The sequence below is a fragment of the Diadema antillarum genome, unplaced genomic scaffold, assembly GCF_040938485.1.
Source record: "Diadema antillarum isolate AM-2024a unplaced genomic scaffold, OU_Dant_1.0 seq00001529_RagTag, whole genome shotgun sequence".
NCBI lineage: Eukaryota > Metazoa > Echinodermata > Echinoidea > Diadematoida > Diadematidae > Diadema > Diadema antillarum.
In genome coordinates this window covers 352950-369226 of record NW_027272261.1, presented here as the reverse complement: position 1 = coordinate 369226, position 16277 = coordinate 352950, and the positions used below count along the sequence as shown (strand labels likewise).

At 38.5% G+C, this 16277-nt stretch overlaps 1 protein-coding gene across 1 annotated transcript in view; it reads left to right on the top strand.

Moving 5' to 3' along the window:
- The window catches only part of LOC139710403 (uncharacterized), a 106016-nt gene that overhangs the window by 53563 nt on the left and 36176 nt on the right, over positions 1-16277 (top strand). The window contains exons 7-9 of the mRNA XM_071622318.1: positions 6133-6274; positions 8140-8690; positions 12186-12455. Coding sequence (XP_071478419.1) covers positions 6133-6274; positions 8140-8690; positions 12186-12455 — 963 coding nt within the window. The remainder of the gene's footprint in view (positions 1-6132; positions 6275-8139; positions 8691-12185; positions 12456-16277) is intronic.

Genomic DNA, 16277 nt, shown 5'->3' with positions numbered 1-16277 from the left:
AGCGAAGCCAAGTTTTATAGTGAAAATGTGCTGTCTCTGCCAGAGACGAATTTGCCATGAATTTTTGATACAGAAAAAGCAAAGGTTTTAGTTTTTTTCTTATGTGGTTGCCATTTTCTGCAATTTCAGTTTAGATCAGACATCATGCAAGTATTAGTTCAAATCGCTGCCAATTTGGTGACTCATATTAGGGAAAAAAGATAATGCCATCCAAAATCATGTCATAAAGTCTGTTAGATATGTTTCCTATATGCCCATGTCTTGGAGGTGGCCTGTAGGCCTACATTCCCACTCATATCAGGACAATTACCCCTGTACTCAGTACTGGTTAGTGATAGGGTAAGAGTAAAGAAGTGGGTTAGGGTTAGGTTCAGGATTAGGATTAAGGTTAGAGTGCAGGTAAAGGGAAGGGTCTGGGGTAGTTGTCCAGGGGATAATTGTCCTAGAACCATTCCCAATACATTTTATCCCCCAAGACTTCCATTTGTGACATAATACATGTGGGCACCACAAGTTTCTGTGATGAGATTTATACATCCATGTCTAGAGAGAAGACTAGGCAGGACAACTCCAGATACACTTCATGTCTCCTTAGAACTGGAATGAGAAACTAGGCAGTGACACACCATCAGATTTTGAATGAACTTTAGAGACTGAAAGTGACTGAAGCACCCTTTGCCAAGCACAACACTCCAGATGGGAGCAAGTCATAGCTGGGCTCGATGCAGTGATCCACATTGCCCTCGAGTCTTCCTGTTTCATGTTACGTTTATGGAAAACTGGTTCTCCAGTTGGCGATGGTATTGGATGAAAACAGTAGAGATATGACAGTGGGCTACTAAAAGTATACTGTACGAGCTGAAATTTTCGCGGTGGTTTTATTTTCGCAAATTTCGCGAATCGCCTTTGAATCGCGAAAATAAAAACGCGCAAATAACTAAGTTCAGTTAGACCCTCGCAACCGCGAAATGAACAACACGCGAAAACGTCCTCCAAGTAGCAATTCGCGAAAATATCTGTACGCGAAAATTTCGGCTCGTACAGTATCAGAGACAAAGTAGACATATGATGAGACTGTTATGAATGCTTACTTTTGATTGTTGGATATATTTATTATTCAGCATCGTACCATTGCATCACAGAATGTTGCCATCATCATTTGACTATGATGGAACATGAGGGGTAGCTTTTGCACAAAACCTATCAATGTATTACATCTCTATGAAACACTTTGTGTCCTGCCAGGGGCTTCTGTATTTTTAAGATAGGTGAACTATCCCACTGCAGTAAAAAATGCATTTTTATGTACAGAAGTTGTACCAACAGCAGGTTTCTTCAGGTGCTGATACATGTATAACACACAGATGATTTCTCACATATATCAAGTTTTCACTAACTTGTAGCTTACTGATTTGATCAGAAAGGTGTTCTCTGTTGGGTAGATCTCATTAATAAGCCTAGCATGTCCATGATTAAAGTAAATTTTGAAAGAGGTAAAGAGTCTTGCATATAATATTCTCTATTTAACCTTTTCGTTTCAATGAAATGAATACTGCTATAGGAGTATTGTGTCATGAAGGCATCAAACAAATTGAACCCAATTCTAAGAATGTTTACTTCATACTTTTTTTTTTTTGCATTTTTGTAACTAAGATGGAATGAAAGTCGGATAGAAACTCTGTGGGCGCTTTCTGTAACTTTGCAGTATCAATGTCACAATATGCTTACATTTCATGACACTGAAGCATTTTGCATTTTGTATTATAGCATAGTTGATATGATGGATTTGCAGAAATGTGAAGGTATAGTTTATGTGAGGATATATCACAGTGCTGGCTAGATTTGTTTACAGGAAAGGGAGAAAAAAAAAGAAGGGGGATGCATGAAGTTGATCTCAGCTGTAAGGTCCATGTGAAGATATCCTCTCGTAAATCCAGGGATACATTTTCATGTAACACTTAAGAGGAGGGAAAGAATGCAGGGAGATGTGATAAGTAGTTCCCTGGTAAAACCTCAGTGTGCAGACAGGGTGGATATCAGTTTGGGGCAGGGTTAATTGTAGGTCGGTATATCAAATCATGGTCACGAGGTGTTTATGTTGTTCACGATGTTTGTGTTTTCATTTCCCATAGCTGTCAAACAAGCTTGTTATTCTGCTTGTCTAGTCATGACGGTCCCTTCTTTACATGGTTGTATGGTTTTGCCATTCTGTAGATGCTGTTGAGTTTTCAATGGGCTGGATGTGAGTGCTTGTATAGTCGTTGTATAGAGAAAGAACAACAGAACAGAAAAAAAAAGTGCAGAACTTTGCACTGTGGAGAAGAAAATTGGTCATATTAAATAAATGTTACTGACAGGAGCTACTCATCTTTTGACCTGTCTTACAATTTCAGTTAATGGGCAGAAAGCCACTAATGTTGGGTCGCATATGTTTTCCTATAACATTGCTAAGAAGAACATTGCTGAGAGAAATTGCTAATTGGAAGCAAAGGAAAAGTTTGTTAAAACAGCATTTACACGTCTCTTCATACTGAGTTTCTTTTTCTTTTCTTTTTTTTTTACAAGTGTATAGTAAGCTTCATGCAGCTGATTTATTTTCTTTTTTAATATCAATGCTAGTTATGGCTCTTCTCTCTCCATTACTAGCTCCGTCTATATTCTCTCTATCACAGTCATTCCTTTCATGTTGATTTGACAAAGTACATGCTTTTGAGTCATTTCTTGCATCATTTCTCTCTCTTTTTTTTTTGTGTGGTTTACAAAGGAGCTTTAGAAAAAGCAACTTAGTTTGATGAACCACATCACGCAAATAATCAGCAGAGAGGGGAGTACTGAGAAAAGTGAATTAGTGGGGAAACATTGCCTACAGCTCAAATTTCAGCGGTTAATCTCCCAACTTCGATTCTAATTTCCTAAAATGTACAGAGGAGTACTTCAAATAGGGCAGCAAGCCCTTCACATTATATGCCTGCAGAGAAGTGCGTATTATCACTTTGCTCTGAAGGTGAGCGTTTGATGAGCGCGAGACCTCACAAAAAATATTCAGTCTTTGATGCTAGATGCTATATACCAGAGGAAGTAAGAAGATACAGGAGAGACGATGAATTCCAGATGCCTTGTTGAAGAGTTTGTTTTCATCCTGTCTCCATGCATTGGTGTTCTCGTTCAGTTTTCTTCAAGCCACCAAAGTTGCGTATGTCCTCCTTGTTTCTTTTGTGATAGTGTCTTCATTGAAATGGTGTCCTGTACGGCAGGCTATTTGTTGAAATTTTAATTGTATGCTGAAGTCCAGCAATGAGCAGGCATTTTCACTTTAGTATCCTTGCTGTCTGATCAGCATTATTTTGTAGTGTTTAGAGGATATCATTCAAAGTGAATTACTTTTTTTGTGCTTTTCTCCTCGTTGGAATTTAGATTCGTAAAGTTCATTCTTTTGCAGTGTGAGAGTTATTTATGTGCATCCCTTCTGATCTTGTAGGTAGTGCACCTCGAAAACAGTATTACCGACGTGTAAGTGCTGTGTAATGACTGAGCGAATAATCTGAAAATAACTTGCGAAGTGCCAGACTCTAAACAAGAGCGTGCAGTGTGGACATAAAATCTGCTCCCCTTTTTTGTACCCTCTCTACTGCCTGTGCAGTCTTTATTACTAAGTGACGTAGTCTCCTGTCCAGCTGCTCATTCTGATTTGACGTATAATGATGACTGCTACCTGTTCTGTGTACTATATTTTGTGCTGAGCATGGATGACTGGTAATTAGCCTTTATATGTCAAGGATGTTTTAAGTTGGATGCAGTATAATTAAATTTCTGAAATATGATATTGTAATGTTTTCTCTTTTTTTTCTTTTTTCATAAGACATTTGTTACATAAAGAGATTTGAATGAGGAAGAGTAGTAAAAGTGTTGGATGTGAATAAGAATTTGCACACTTCAGAATTACATGCCAATGCCATGTTCCTCATAATTATAGATGTGAATTCTGATTTACACCTACAGATGTCCTCATACTGCCTTGCTTTTAAGTCATGCTAACCATCTCCCCCAAATAAAAAACAACAACCAAACCCAAAAGTATCAAATGAGTGATTTCTCCTGTTCTGTACTGTATGAAAAACAACAAACAAACAAGCAAACAACGGTAAGTCTACTATTAATGTAGTTACACTGATGCTTTGTCATCACCATGCAGCATACTAAGAATCAGCTGCCTCCTCAAGAATTTATAGAAATGTTTCAGTGAGCATCATTTACTTCACAGAAATTTCTCCAAATTTATTTGGAAATATTAGGGCAAACTATAGGAACCTCACTCTCAAAATTGGAAGAATGAAAATCAAACATCAGAGTGATTTTCTTTTCTTTTTTCTTTTTTTTCTTTTTTGAGGGGGGGCACTCTTTGATAATTTTCTCTGCGAATGAGACTATCTTCCATGCTAATGTCAGGGGTATTGGAGAGGTGGAGAATGGAATGAAGGCTAACATTTGAGACATGATCGCATAGATTACGCCATGCCTAACATGATGTCAGTCTTGGTTTGTCACGAAAGAGGAATAGCTATAAACTTTACACAGATATTAAAGATCTTACAGATTGCAGTGTGCCAATGTGCAATAAGTACATGTATTCCTCCCCACCCCCTGCAAAGATGCATATCATCAGTAATGCTGTCGTCATCTGTCCTGTGAAAACAACTCTAATTATCAAGCAGTTCCTCCCAAATCATCAATTGTTATTTTTTTCTTCTATTTTTTTTTCTTTCATATGTAGCCAGTGTATCACAGGGATATTTGTTTAATATATTACCAGGAGTGATACATGTACTTAGCCCCATAAATATCTCTTCAACATTGTTTTCAATATTCAACTGTAGTCACTCAGTGTCGGAAATCTCTCACACAACCACAATTATTTCAGAAAAAGTAATGTTATCACAGACAATTCTGTGATTCTGCAATAGTTTTTTGTTGACATTATTAGCTCAACAGCAAAAGAATGAGAAACTGTTTGCTTGTAAACAGAAAAATATCAGATTGCTTTCAGAATTTCCTCACCCAATTAATAAAAAAAGAACTATTAATGATTTACAGCTGTACAGCACATTGAATAAATGTTGGGAAAGAAAAGTCCTGTCCTCCTTATTCTGTTTTGTTTTGTTTTGTTTTGTTTTTGTTTTTTTATTTCAGTTGTGTACTATGATGGCCATAATGGAAGAACTACTTTGGCATTGACTATTTTATCAAATGTCTCCTCTCTATTTATTGTATAGACCTTTGTTGATTTAATAAAAAAAATAGAAAATGATGGCAATGTTTTGTAGAGAAAATCAGTTATCAGTTATCAGTTAAGATTTATTTGATAACGAACAAAAGCCAATCAATATACAAATGCAGGTACTCAACATGACTGATGGAACATTCATGTTGTGTCTTATATCATCAGTTCATATCATTGGTTTCAGTATAGTCAGTAACCGCTTCATTTATTCTTCACTGAGCAAGACAAAGATGTGAAGCAGAACATGTGCATAAAAGTTGGCAGACTTGGTTCACCCACTTTTGAATCACTGCAAACGACAGTGCCGTCTTGTTCTTTCTGTTTGATGTCAGAGTATTGACTAACACATTGTTAAGATGGGCTGGGGTGTACATTTCTACAGCGAGTAATCACAGTGCCCAAGTAACCATCTTACACTTGCATAAGTGATTTTAATACTGTTGAAAAAAAAAAAGATAGTTAAATTGACGATTATTTTTGAACAGTGAATGAGTGACAAGAGAGGTAGATGAATAGATAAAGAATAAAGCAATGAAAAGAAGTGACAGGAATTTATGCATATGGATAGTAAAGTGAAGTGAAGTAAAGAAGAATACATTCAACATCGAACTTTTGCTGAGTTTTTCAGGAAAATATTACATCAAGCTCCATCAAACTCAAAAGCTTTATTTCTGCCAGTTCTTTAGGATAAAGCAGATAAACCTCTGGAAAATGATGAAAATAAGCACCTTTCTCCACACCATAAAGTGTTATAAAAGAGGACGGATGCATTTTGCCTTCCGCAATGGCAACATGTAGGTTTCATTACGTTTTCATTTCGCCTTTTATTTTTGTCTGCCACCAACTCATCCCAGGTACGGATGGGCTTTGTGAACGAAGAGGACCTGAAGGCTGTTACCAAGGTGATCAGGGACCGCATGGCTGCTGTGGTGAAGAACCGGGAGAAGCGGAGGCAGGAGAAAGAGAAACAGGAAGGCAAACAGGAGGAGGACAAAGGTAAACATGATCACTCAACTTTTTGTCTCCGTTTCTGCTGTGAGTCTCTTTCTTTTATTTCTTCTTCTGTAGTCTTCCTTTTTTTTTTTGAGTGAAACATCTCAGAAAGTTGTGTTGCCACTGAAATGAAAACAGTCTTAATCTCTGTTTTGATCCATCTCTTTGTTTTCTGGATTAAAAAAAAAGAAATGACTTCGAGGGAAGGGGCTGATGAATAGTTGTTTTTCTGGAACTTCTTTGAGGTTGATGTTGGTGGCGATGTTGTAGCACTCCTAGGTGTCACCCCTTCATGATCGTACGGATTAGTTTTTAGGCTTCCTTACTCCTCCTTGAAAGGTTCAACCCATATTTCCCCAGACAACAGCCCACGTATCTGTCATTGGTAAAGGGCTGCCACCCCTCTTTTTTTTTTTCTTTTTTTTTTCTCCTTTTGTACTGTCACCTTCGGTATCTTTCCATTGATACACATTGTAGTCTGATCGGTGCTTCCATGCTGTTCTGTGCATTGCAGCAGCTTGATTCCCTGATGAAAATAATTCTTCTGTAGTAATTTCTAAACTATTCCCCCCCCCCCCCCCGAAAAAAGAAAAAAGAAAAAAATGAGAAGGAAGGGCTTTACGCATGGCAAAAGGGTATGATAATATTCTGTAGGCGTGCAACCTGTCCTGCTATCTAGACTAGTGATACTAGATTGTATTTTAATGTAGTGATACTAGGTTTACCTAAAATAGCTCTTCAATAGTGCAATCCCCTCTTCATAGCACAAGAAACGTGATATGAACTTTTCTTACCTGTATTTTGTCAGAGTCATACACAATGCACAATACCACCCGTTTATACATGTATGAAATTACAACCACCCATGCACTTTCAGAGACGTGCATATGGAAACACATACATCATGCTGTGTTGTTATAGCCTATGTGTGCTCCGATTGTATTTATGGTTTTTAGCCCATGAAATGATAGCAATTTCATGATAGGAAATTTATGAATTATGCATTTTCTTTGAAGACATGATGATTAAACCTTGCAAAATACTCCAATTTGAACAAGGGCCTCCAGCATTGTTGAATGAATTATTTATTCAGTTGTTCATATCTTGGTATTGTTAACAGTGATTTGTAGGTCAATTGAGCAAATTGCCTATTTGTATGGCTGTGTCCTGAAGGATGCTAGAGGCATTATTATTTCTTGATATGAAGTAATTGCAAAGATGATTGCATTTCATTTCAACAGTGCACCTTCATATGATGAAGACGCTCTGCAGATTGTACGCGTTAATGAATATTCATCCAGGATATGTGTTTGTCAAAGCAAATTTGATACAGTTTTGAAAGACATAGAGCGTAAACTTATTTCAGTTTTGAATGACATTGAGTGTAAACTTATTTCAGTTTCCAGATCGCAGCCCTTCTCAACTGATACCTTTGTAGGTAGCATGGAGCAGGAGTTATTGCTTTCACAATTCTAATTCTAATACTCTAAATGAAAGTCCTAGAAAAACCAAATAATCACATTTTAACCAACATATAAAAAATAGTGTCCATGTAGTGGTATTGCCTGTTCCCCCTCCCCCCCCCCCCCTTCCTTGTGTTGGACAATAAAATAGGTGTTTATTGAAGGTAAATTTGAACTATACTTTTGATGAATCATATTTTTGAAGAGAAAATATATTCCAAGCCAATCATTTTACCTCTTCCTTCAATCCAGTACTTGCAGAGCCAATTCCTTTGTGGAAAGTGAGGGCTTTAATGTCTGAAGAATATGATATGTTGATGTATAGTCCAAGGGTGAGATGCTATGCAGTTAAGGATTTTAATGTTTAAAAGATTGATTCTTATTCTTTCTTTCTTTTTTGTGAAGGAGATCCTGGGACCATGACCATGACCATGACTGCAGACAGTGGAGTTGGGATGTCAGGTGCGTCGTACCAATCAGATGCCACAGGAAAGACCGCTTCTAGTCAGGTGCAGAATACTGGGCCTTTGTCGCAGCCATCAATGGGCCAACAGCAGCAACAACCTCAAGCTCCATCGCAGAGCCAAGCCCAGGTTCAACAGGCCCTCTCTGCTGTCTCGCAACTGCCCCAGCAGGGCCATGCACCCACCTCCCAGCAGTCTGCACCCACCACGCAGGGCCAGCAGCCCCAGTTGCAGCAAGCTCCAGCTCAGCAGCAACAGCAACAGCAGCAGCAACAACAGCAGCAGCAGCAGCAGCAGCAGCAACAAGTCCAGCCACAGCCAGTCATGCCATCATCTCAGACTGTGATGCAGTCACAGGAGAACCAACAACCAGCAGCTGACACATTGCCACAACGAGATCAGTCACAGCAACAACCTCAACAGTCCATACTGCAGCAACAAGCCCATGTGGCAGGGCAGCAGCCACAGCCCACTATCCCTCCATCTCAACAGGTAATTATTAAATTTGTGTGTGCATGTGCATGTGTGTGTGTGTGTGTATGTGTTGTTGTTGTTGTTGTCAAGCAAACACCAGATTTATAGCAAGAGAAATGCAGAAATTAATAGTGTATTAGATTACTGGTAACATGAACATATAATGCTTGTAATTCTAATGAAATATGATGCTTTGTTAAAAGTGAGTAGTGACAAATGGAGGGTGCAGAAAATTTGCTTATTATAGGAGATATGGTGTTTTTCTGTTGCAGAAAGATGATCCGTATAGGTTTAAGCTACATTGTGAGGTATAAAGAGCCCTGTGAAAGGGCATGTCAGTCACAGAGCATTGTATCCCCATGTAGCTGCTGTGATCATTTGATTATGTGATTATGACAGCACAGGCATCACTTATTTTACAACATCTAAAAAAAACAAAAACAAAAACAAAACACTGTTCAGTGTTGACACATGACATGCAGTAAGAAGTACCAGTGCAAGCTGTCACTGTTGAGCATGTGATTTTTATCGACCGGTTTGGATACTGTACTCTACCATCATCAGCTATGTATCTTTAAATGAGAATATCACGCAAAGTTTCTTTGTGAAATTCTCCTTTAGAGCTGCAGTTCGCGTGGTATTTACCCCATATATACATTGCTTTTCGCTCATTGTGGTATGACATTCAAAAGGAACTACAGAAAAACAATGATGAAACAGAAGATTGATTTGTCTCAATGTTGACTGGTGGACATGTTCAGCATTCAGAGAAAATAAAAGGATATTTTAAGAAGACAGCAATTTATTAAGTACTTGACAAATAGGCAATCCAAGCTGAACTTCCACACTTGTGCTCCTCTAACAACATCACATGCTGATATCTTAAAGGATGTTTTTGCATCATAAAAGCAATAATAGTAATAATGATAGTAGTAGTAATAATAATAATACAGGGTACTTATAATGTGCCAATTCCACATGACTAATGTGCTCAAGGCGCAGTAGGAAAAGTGAATTATGAAATACAAAAATATAAACCTGGATATCATCAGCAAAACAACGGGCAATGCAGCCGAAACAATTATGTTAATTTGTTTTCCAAAAAAAATGGACGCATCGCAACATGTAATAAATGTTTTTCCATTTTGCCACCATGCCTGAACACATCCCCACCTACTTGCATTCATTATGCCCAAATCATTAATCAGCACTGAAATGGGCGCGTGTCTGCGCGCCTATTGTATGCTCTCCCCAGCTCTGACCCACTTTCAGAATTCACTTGGGTAAACAGTCTTTTACCTGCATTGTCTACGATATTGCACGCTGGCAGGAATATGCCCCGTAGAGCAAATCGTGGCACATCCAAATTGTCTTGTGGGCTGCTACGTGTGTGGGAGGACGGGGCATGTTTGCTGCGAGTGGCAAGAGAAGTGGGTACATTGTAGGTGTGCAGTTCAGGGAAAGCAGCAGCATCCCTGCTAAATGATTTCAGTTTTCCTCTTATTCTATTGTGAATAATTGGTAGACCTGAAACTTACAAACAGCTGCTCCCAAGTGAGTTAAGACTGCATCTAGCCGCACAATATATAAACAAGACAGTGAGGTCTGTGGATGTTTGTGTCGTGCATATTTGCACAGTGACTCATCCAGTTAGGGCTACAAATATAACGGCTTCAATGTGCGGGTTTCACACAGAATTATTCGTTTTCTCCCGACTGTCACTGCGACAAAGTAATTTAGACCCCAATTTCATCGTCTACTTAACAATTTGGTCAATCAAAAAGTGCTGGGTTGCGAAGTGTGGAGAATGAGAAGAAGAAAAAATATGAGCTTGATATCGCATGCCGTTTCAAAGATGTTTGTTCAAAGTTGAATATGTGATGAAAAGAAATTGATAGTGCAGCCTTCAACTGTGCTAAATTGGCCTGTGTGAACGTGTGTGTGTTCTCTCCCTCCCCCCCCCCTTCTCTCTCTCTCTCTCTCTCTCTGTGCATGTGTGTTTTGTGGAGTGGGTGGGGTGGGGGGAGTTGGGTTTTGGTAAATCAGCATTTCCTGGCAGAACTCCGGATCATTGGTCTAAAGAGGAAGCCATGTTGATCCCCTAAGTCACTTATCTCTGTATAATTTGTTTGGGATGTGGTTCAGATGATTAATATTCGTAGATGTAACATTGACTTCCCCGAGGAGGGGAACATGATAGCTTTTACATCCCCTAAACGTGATCACATGACACATTTGCCAAAGGGGAGATCAGCCACCCTCGATCCAATGGGGGGCCAGCGTTCCCAGTGTTCGTGATGGAACTCTGTCTGGAAGATCTAAAAACAAATTTACATGTGCCAATAAAACATGCCTCTCATGAACATGTGCAGGATCTCCATATATTGTCTGCCGTGACAGGGCATACTAAGACAACATTGCCTTCTTTTCCAAATTTGTACTTATTTCTGCATGATGATGTAACTTTGGTGGAAGCCAGCCTAAACCACTTCTGAAACTCACCATGTTGATAAGAAGTGTCATTTTATAACTTTCATTTAAAATAAGGAGATCCACTTAGTTTGTATGTACTGATTTTCCTTTGGGTTTCTTTGTCATTCATTTCTCTTTTACCAAGTATCTGGAGAAAGGCCCGTACCTAGCCAAATTCGTGGGCTTAGATCTCTGACATCCGAATTATGTGTACATGTTTCGATATTTTCCACAATGTCCGCTTGTAATGATACTACATTGACACTGTACACACTTACATTGTACCTGCTTTTTAAAGGTACTAACCCCAATTTGTCTGTTTTTGTTTTTTTTTTTTGGTTTTTTTTTTTTGTCGACAGATACAAGGGGAAAAAAATCAAAAGGGAAAGGAATGTGTATCTTTATACAGTCTAGGTCAATATGATCTGCAACAATGCCATTACTGTCAATCATTTGTTGAAATATATCATGGTAAACCAGTTAAGAAGAAGAAAATGAATTCCTGGGTTTATGCCAATAGGTCATGATACTTATAATTTGTCTGTTTTTTGGGGGTTTTTTTGTCATCACATCAAAGGACAAAAAAACCTCTTTATTTAAAGGGAAAGGAATATGGTCCTACAGAGTATTTTATACAGTCTAGCATAATATGATCTGCAACAATGTTAATACTGTCAATCATTTGTTGAAATATATCATGGTAAGCCAGTTAAGAAGAAGAAAATGAATTCCTGGGTTGGACCAATAGGTCATGATACTTAGCATCAAGTTTGTATTAATGAGGCAATTTTTCCATACATAATGTGTGAAATACAATATGTACTTTTGCAAGACTCAAGAAATGTTCACATAGCATAGCGCCATACTTGGCTGCATTCATGCTTTGATGTGAGTTTGATGTGTCAATAATTCTCATTTGATCTGTTTTTGTAGTTGTGATATCTGCCAAACAGTACAAAAAATGTTTAAAAGTCATGGAATATAAGAAAAATATAGCGTATCTTGTAACATAGCCAATTCAATTCTTATCTTATCAAATAGACCCAGTCATCCACCCAACTGCAGCAACAACAGCAGCCACCACAGCAGCAACCACAGCAGCAACCACAGCAACAGCAGCCGCAGCAGCAGCAGCAACCACCCCATGTACCACCCCAGCACCAACTCCAACCACACCAGCAACAGCAGCAACAGCCCCAACAACCAACACCGGCCACACAGACACAAGTGCAAGGCCAGCAAGCACCCCAGCTTCCACTCTCATTACCACCTCCCCAGCAGCAACAGCAACAACAGAATCAGACACAACAGGTATGTCTTGAGAAAATGAACTTGTCTTCCTCCCAATGACCCCCAATGCCCATTAAAAGCATTTCAAAGACAAACAAACAAAAAACAAAACCCAAGCACACATAGATTCTCCTCTCTTTTCACAATTCTTTAACGATATCATTGCTGTAGTGTGAGTGTGAAACAGTCAGCTCCTGAGCTACTGTATGTATACCTAAAAACGGAATACACATATCACCTATCAGAGCATTTCCTCTGAGCACAGTAATTGAGCTGGTACAAATTATCACAAAATAGCTAAGCCCCATGGAGGGAATCAAAGCTTGATGTTTTAAGTGCTCAGAATTAACTTCTTGTTTCTCAGATCAGATATATCCCTATCAATGGCTGAATGGTCTTGTTGGTGGGATATCAGTGGAAAACTCATCATTAAATGTATCATTGTTTTGTTGAAAATATCTGAAATTATATTGGTTAGCTTTGGATCCAATTGGGAAAGGTAGTCATTTTTTTTTTTTCTGGGTTCCCTGTTGTATCGTATATATGTAAATAATTTTGTATCATGATTTGTCATTTAAGTCTAGTCTGCCTGTGAGATGAACAATCACGCTGGCAGATTTAGTGCTGTGGTAAAGAATAAGGGTAGAAGGTCATATGTGACTGCTCAACTCAAAACCCACAGTCACAGATCAGGATTCTCTGTAATGGACCAAATATGTAATTTTGGTTGACGGACTTAGATTTTTAAAGTTAATCTTACCTGGGAAAGCGATCTTTTCTCTGCGTAGTATCAAAATTTGGCGGGTTAAACAAAGCTGAAATTGAGATATTAACAGTTTTTCTGGACCATATTTTTGGGGACACGCCCTGCTTCTCTGGGAAATTGAAACCTGTGCACAGCATGCTTGAGTGACCCTAATCTTTAAATCCTCTTTTCTCCCTTTCCTATGAAACTGCACATCCTGCCTCTCTCTTATTTCAATCACTTTTAAATAGGCTAGGATGGTCTCATTCTAACAAGTTACAGATCACTACAGAGCTTAGAGCTTACTCTTTTAAATGATCGGATGTGGAAAAGTGGAAATTCATTTTGGCCCAATTTCTGTGGGTTTTCAGCTGGGCGGTCATATATATGGAAGAAATTTGTGACTTTGGTGTATACTCTATATTCATTAAACATACAACTGATTCAGGCCTCTTCATGAAAGGAATATCAAAACAGAGGGGTAGGCATCTCTCACCTGTAACTTACAATTACCTTCATTCTCTTCCAAACAATTGCTTTTTAACCTGCAGAAACGATCAGTTTTTTTATTATTTTTTTTTCAATTTGTGATGGTAGGCAGTACATAGAAACATATGAAACGAGATAGAAAAGTATCTTTTTCATCAATGACAAGTTTAAAGGCATGAAAATATTGAAGAAAAGCAATCGTAGACAGGGGAAAATATAGCCACTAACATGAAGACCGCAGGAAAGTAAGAAATTTGTGGCTCGCTAGATTGATAAATAACTGGGAAAGAAGAGAGAGAGAGACAGACAGACAGACAAACAGACAGACAGACTGAGGGGGGGGGGGAGCAAAAACTGTCAGAAAGTGATATGACTGTTTCAATATACAGGTGTACCTTTATATAAAAAATAAAAAATCCAGAGGACAGAAGGGCAGCCATGTGAGGATGACTTGACTCGAACTTTGTTGTTGTTGTTGTGATTAGTGCTTTGGATGGTTTGAACTGTGGTTGTAATGTGAAAGGGATACGCTGTCATCACAGATGGGTTCCTGTCATTTGGGTTGAAAGCGTGAACTTTATGGTGATATTTTAACTTGTCATAGCAGATAAAATATGGAGCACAATGCCACTGCCAAATCGGATGTCCAGGGAACTCATTCATGCTATCGCGTGATTACACGTTTGAGAGAGAAAGTACGTTAGCATGATGCAAATCTTGTTTGTCTTTGCTTGGATGATAAACTCTACATAAACTCTGTTCTGGCTGATTTTGCAAAGTTCTTCTGTAAATGGATAACTCTTGTTAAGACAGTCGAGGAAATGCAGAAAACTGAAAAAGAATGAAATGATTCTCTAATGATCATGTGATTAGATTTTTTTTTTTTTAAGGTGGGGATTTAGGAGATAAGGAATCAAGGATGGGATAGATTAATGCACATGTAAAAGTTAGCTATTATGATGGAAAGGCAGAATGGGGAACATTCAAAATTCAGAGGAGCCACCGATGCATAATGGGACTGCCATTATTGGAGTAAAAATTATGCATATTACATCAGTCATAAAGGATTGCCCTCACTGTTTCCTCACCCATTTGACTGCTATGCCTACAGATGAGGCAATTTGTTTTCTTAATGAAATAAATTATAACATGTGAAGAGAGTTTCAGTTATCATTGTCATGATCATTTCTTTTTACGATGCAACAAGGCCAGGAAAGTCCATGAATTCTTTCACATCATCCAACTACACTACACAGTGTAGTCCTCTGTGTGAAACCTTTTTGTGAACCCAGGGGGGCGGGGAGGTTGGTGTACTTTTGCGAGGAACGTTGATAAGCAGTCTGGAATACACTGCCAGTTATGTTTTCTTCAGCTATCCAGTATCAAAATTTCAGGTCCATTGGCCTTGCTGTTTCTTTTGTGATCTAGTAAACTTAGCTGAGGAGAGGGGTCCATTTCAGCCTGCAAGGCATAAGTAATGTGAATGTTTGTGGTACAAGCTTGCATTTCGCTGTTAGTTCGTCTGAATAAATACACACACCCTTCATTGAATCTGGTTGTTATGCGCGGATTTGCATGCTACAAAGAAGTACAAGCTTTTCCTGTATTATTTGCTTGTTCAGGTCATAAAACAAGATTTTGTTGGAGTGGCTATGAATACCTATGATCCTTGCAGAAGTCATCATTCCAGTTTACTGTTTGCATCATTCATTTTTTTAGGTTTTTATTTGTACAAATTTCACAAGTCGGTGCTATTGGCGAATTTAGTTACCGGCAAAAATATTAACTTTGATCCCAACATGAATTGAATGTGCTCAGTGTATATTTCTTTGTCCATTGCTGTACAGGCGAATTTAACCACTCTCTAAAATGTCAGAAAGTCCAGATTCACGAAAAATTAAACTTGCTCTATACTTGTAAATAATGGCGTATACAGTGTATGCTTGCAGAGGACTTGATATCTCTAAAATAAGGCATCTCTTAAAAGGAAACATGTGAGAAAAGTTTGTAATTTTGTAAACAAATGGGTAATTCTTACAAATGTCATTAAGATAAAAGTGAAGCAGTATGATTTTGCATCAAGCAATAAGGATACAATGGTGAGATTCTTGCCAAGAAGAAAAAACAAACCAACCAACAAAGCAATAACAAGTGTCACTGTTAAATCTTCCATATTAGGAGTTAGCAACTCCCAAGTTTAAAGCATAGACGTATTGAACCAGCCCAAGAACTTTAGCTCTGTAATGACGGATGCTGGGAGGAAATGGTGAAACAGTTATCAAGAGAAGCCAAGGCTGGGCCGTACATCCCTTTCCAAATATTTCTTCCAATGGTTGAATCCAGATTGTGTAGTGTCCTCCACAATCCCTGTTCCATTGATAAACAGAAGTGAAGTGGAAACCCCTTCGGATGTTATCTGTCAGAATAAAAAAAGAAAGGAACAAAAAATGTACTGGTTGCCCCTGCACACCCCGCCACCATATCAGCCAGGACAGATTTTCTCTGGTGGAAGTGATGACGCTATGATAGTTTTAACAGATCTTGTTTTTTAATCAAAGTTGGGATAGGTCACCTGGGGCCCCAGTGCTCAAACTAGATGTATCAGGACA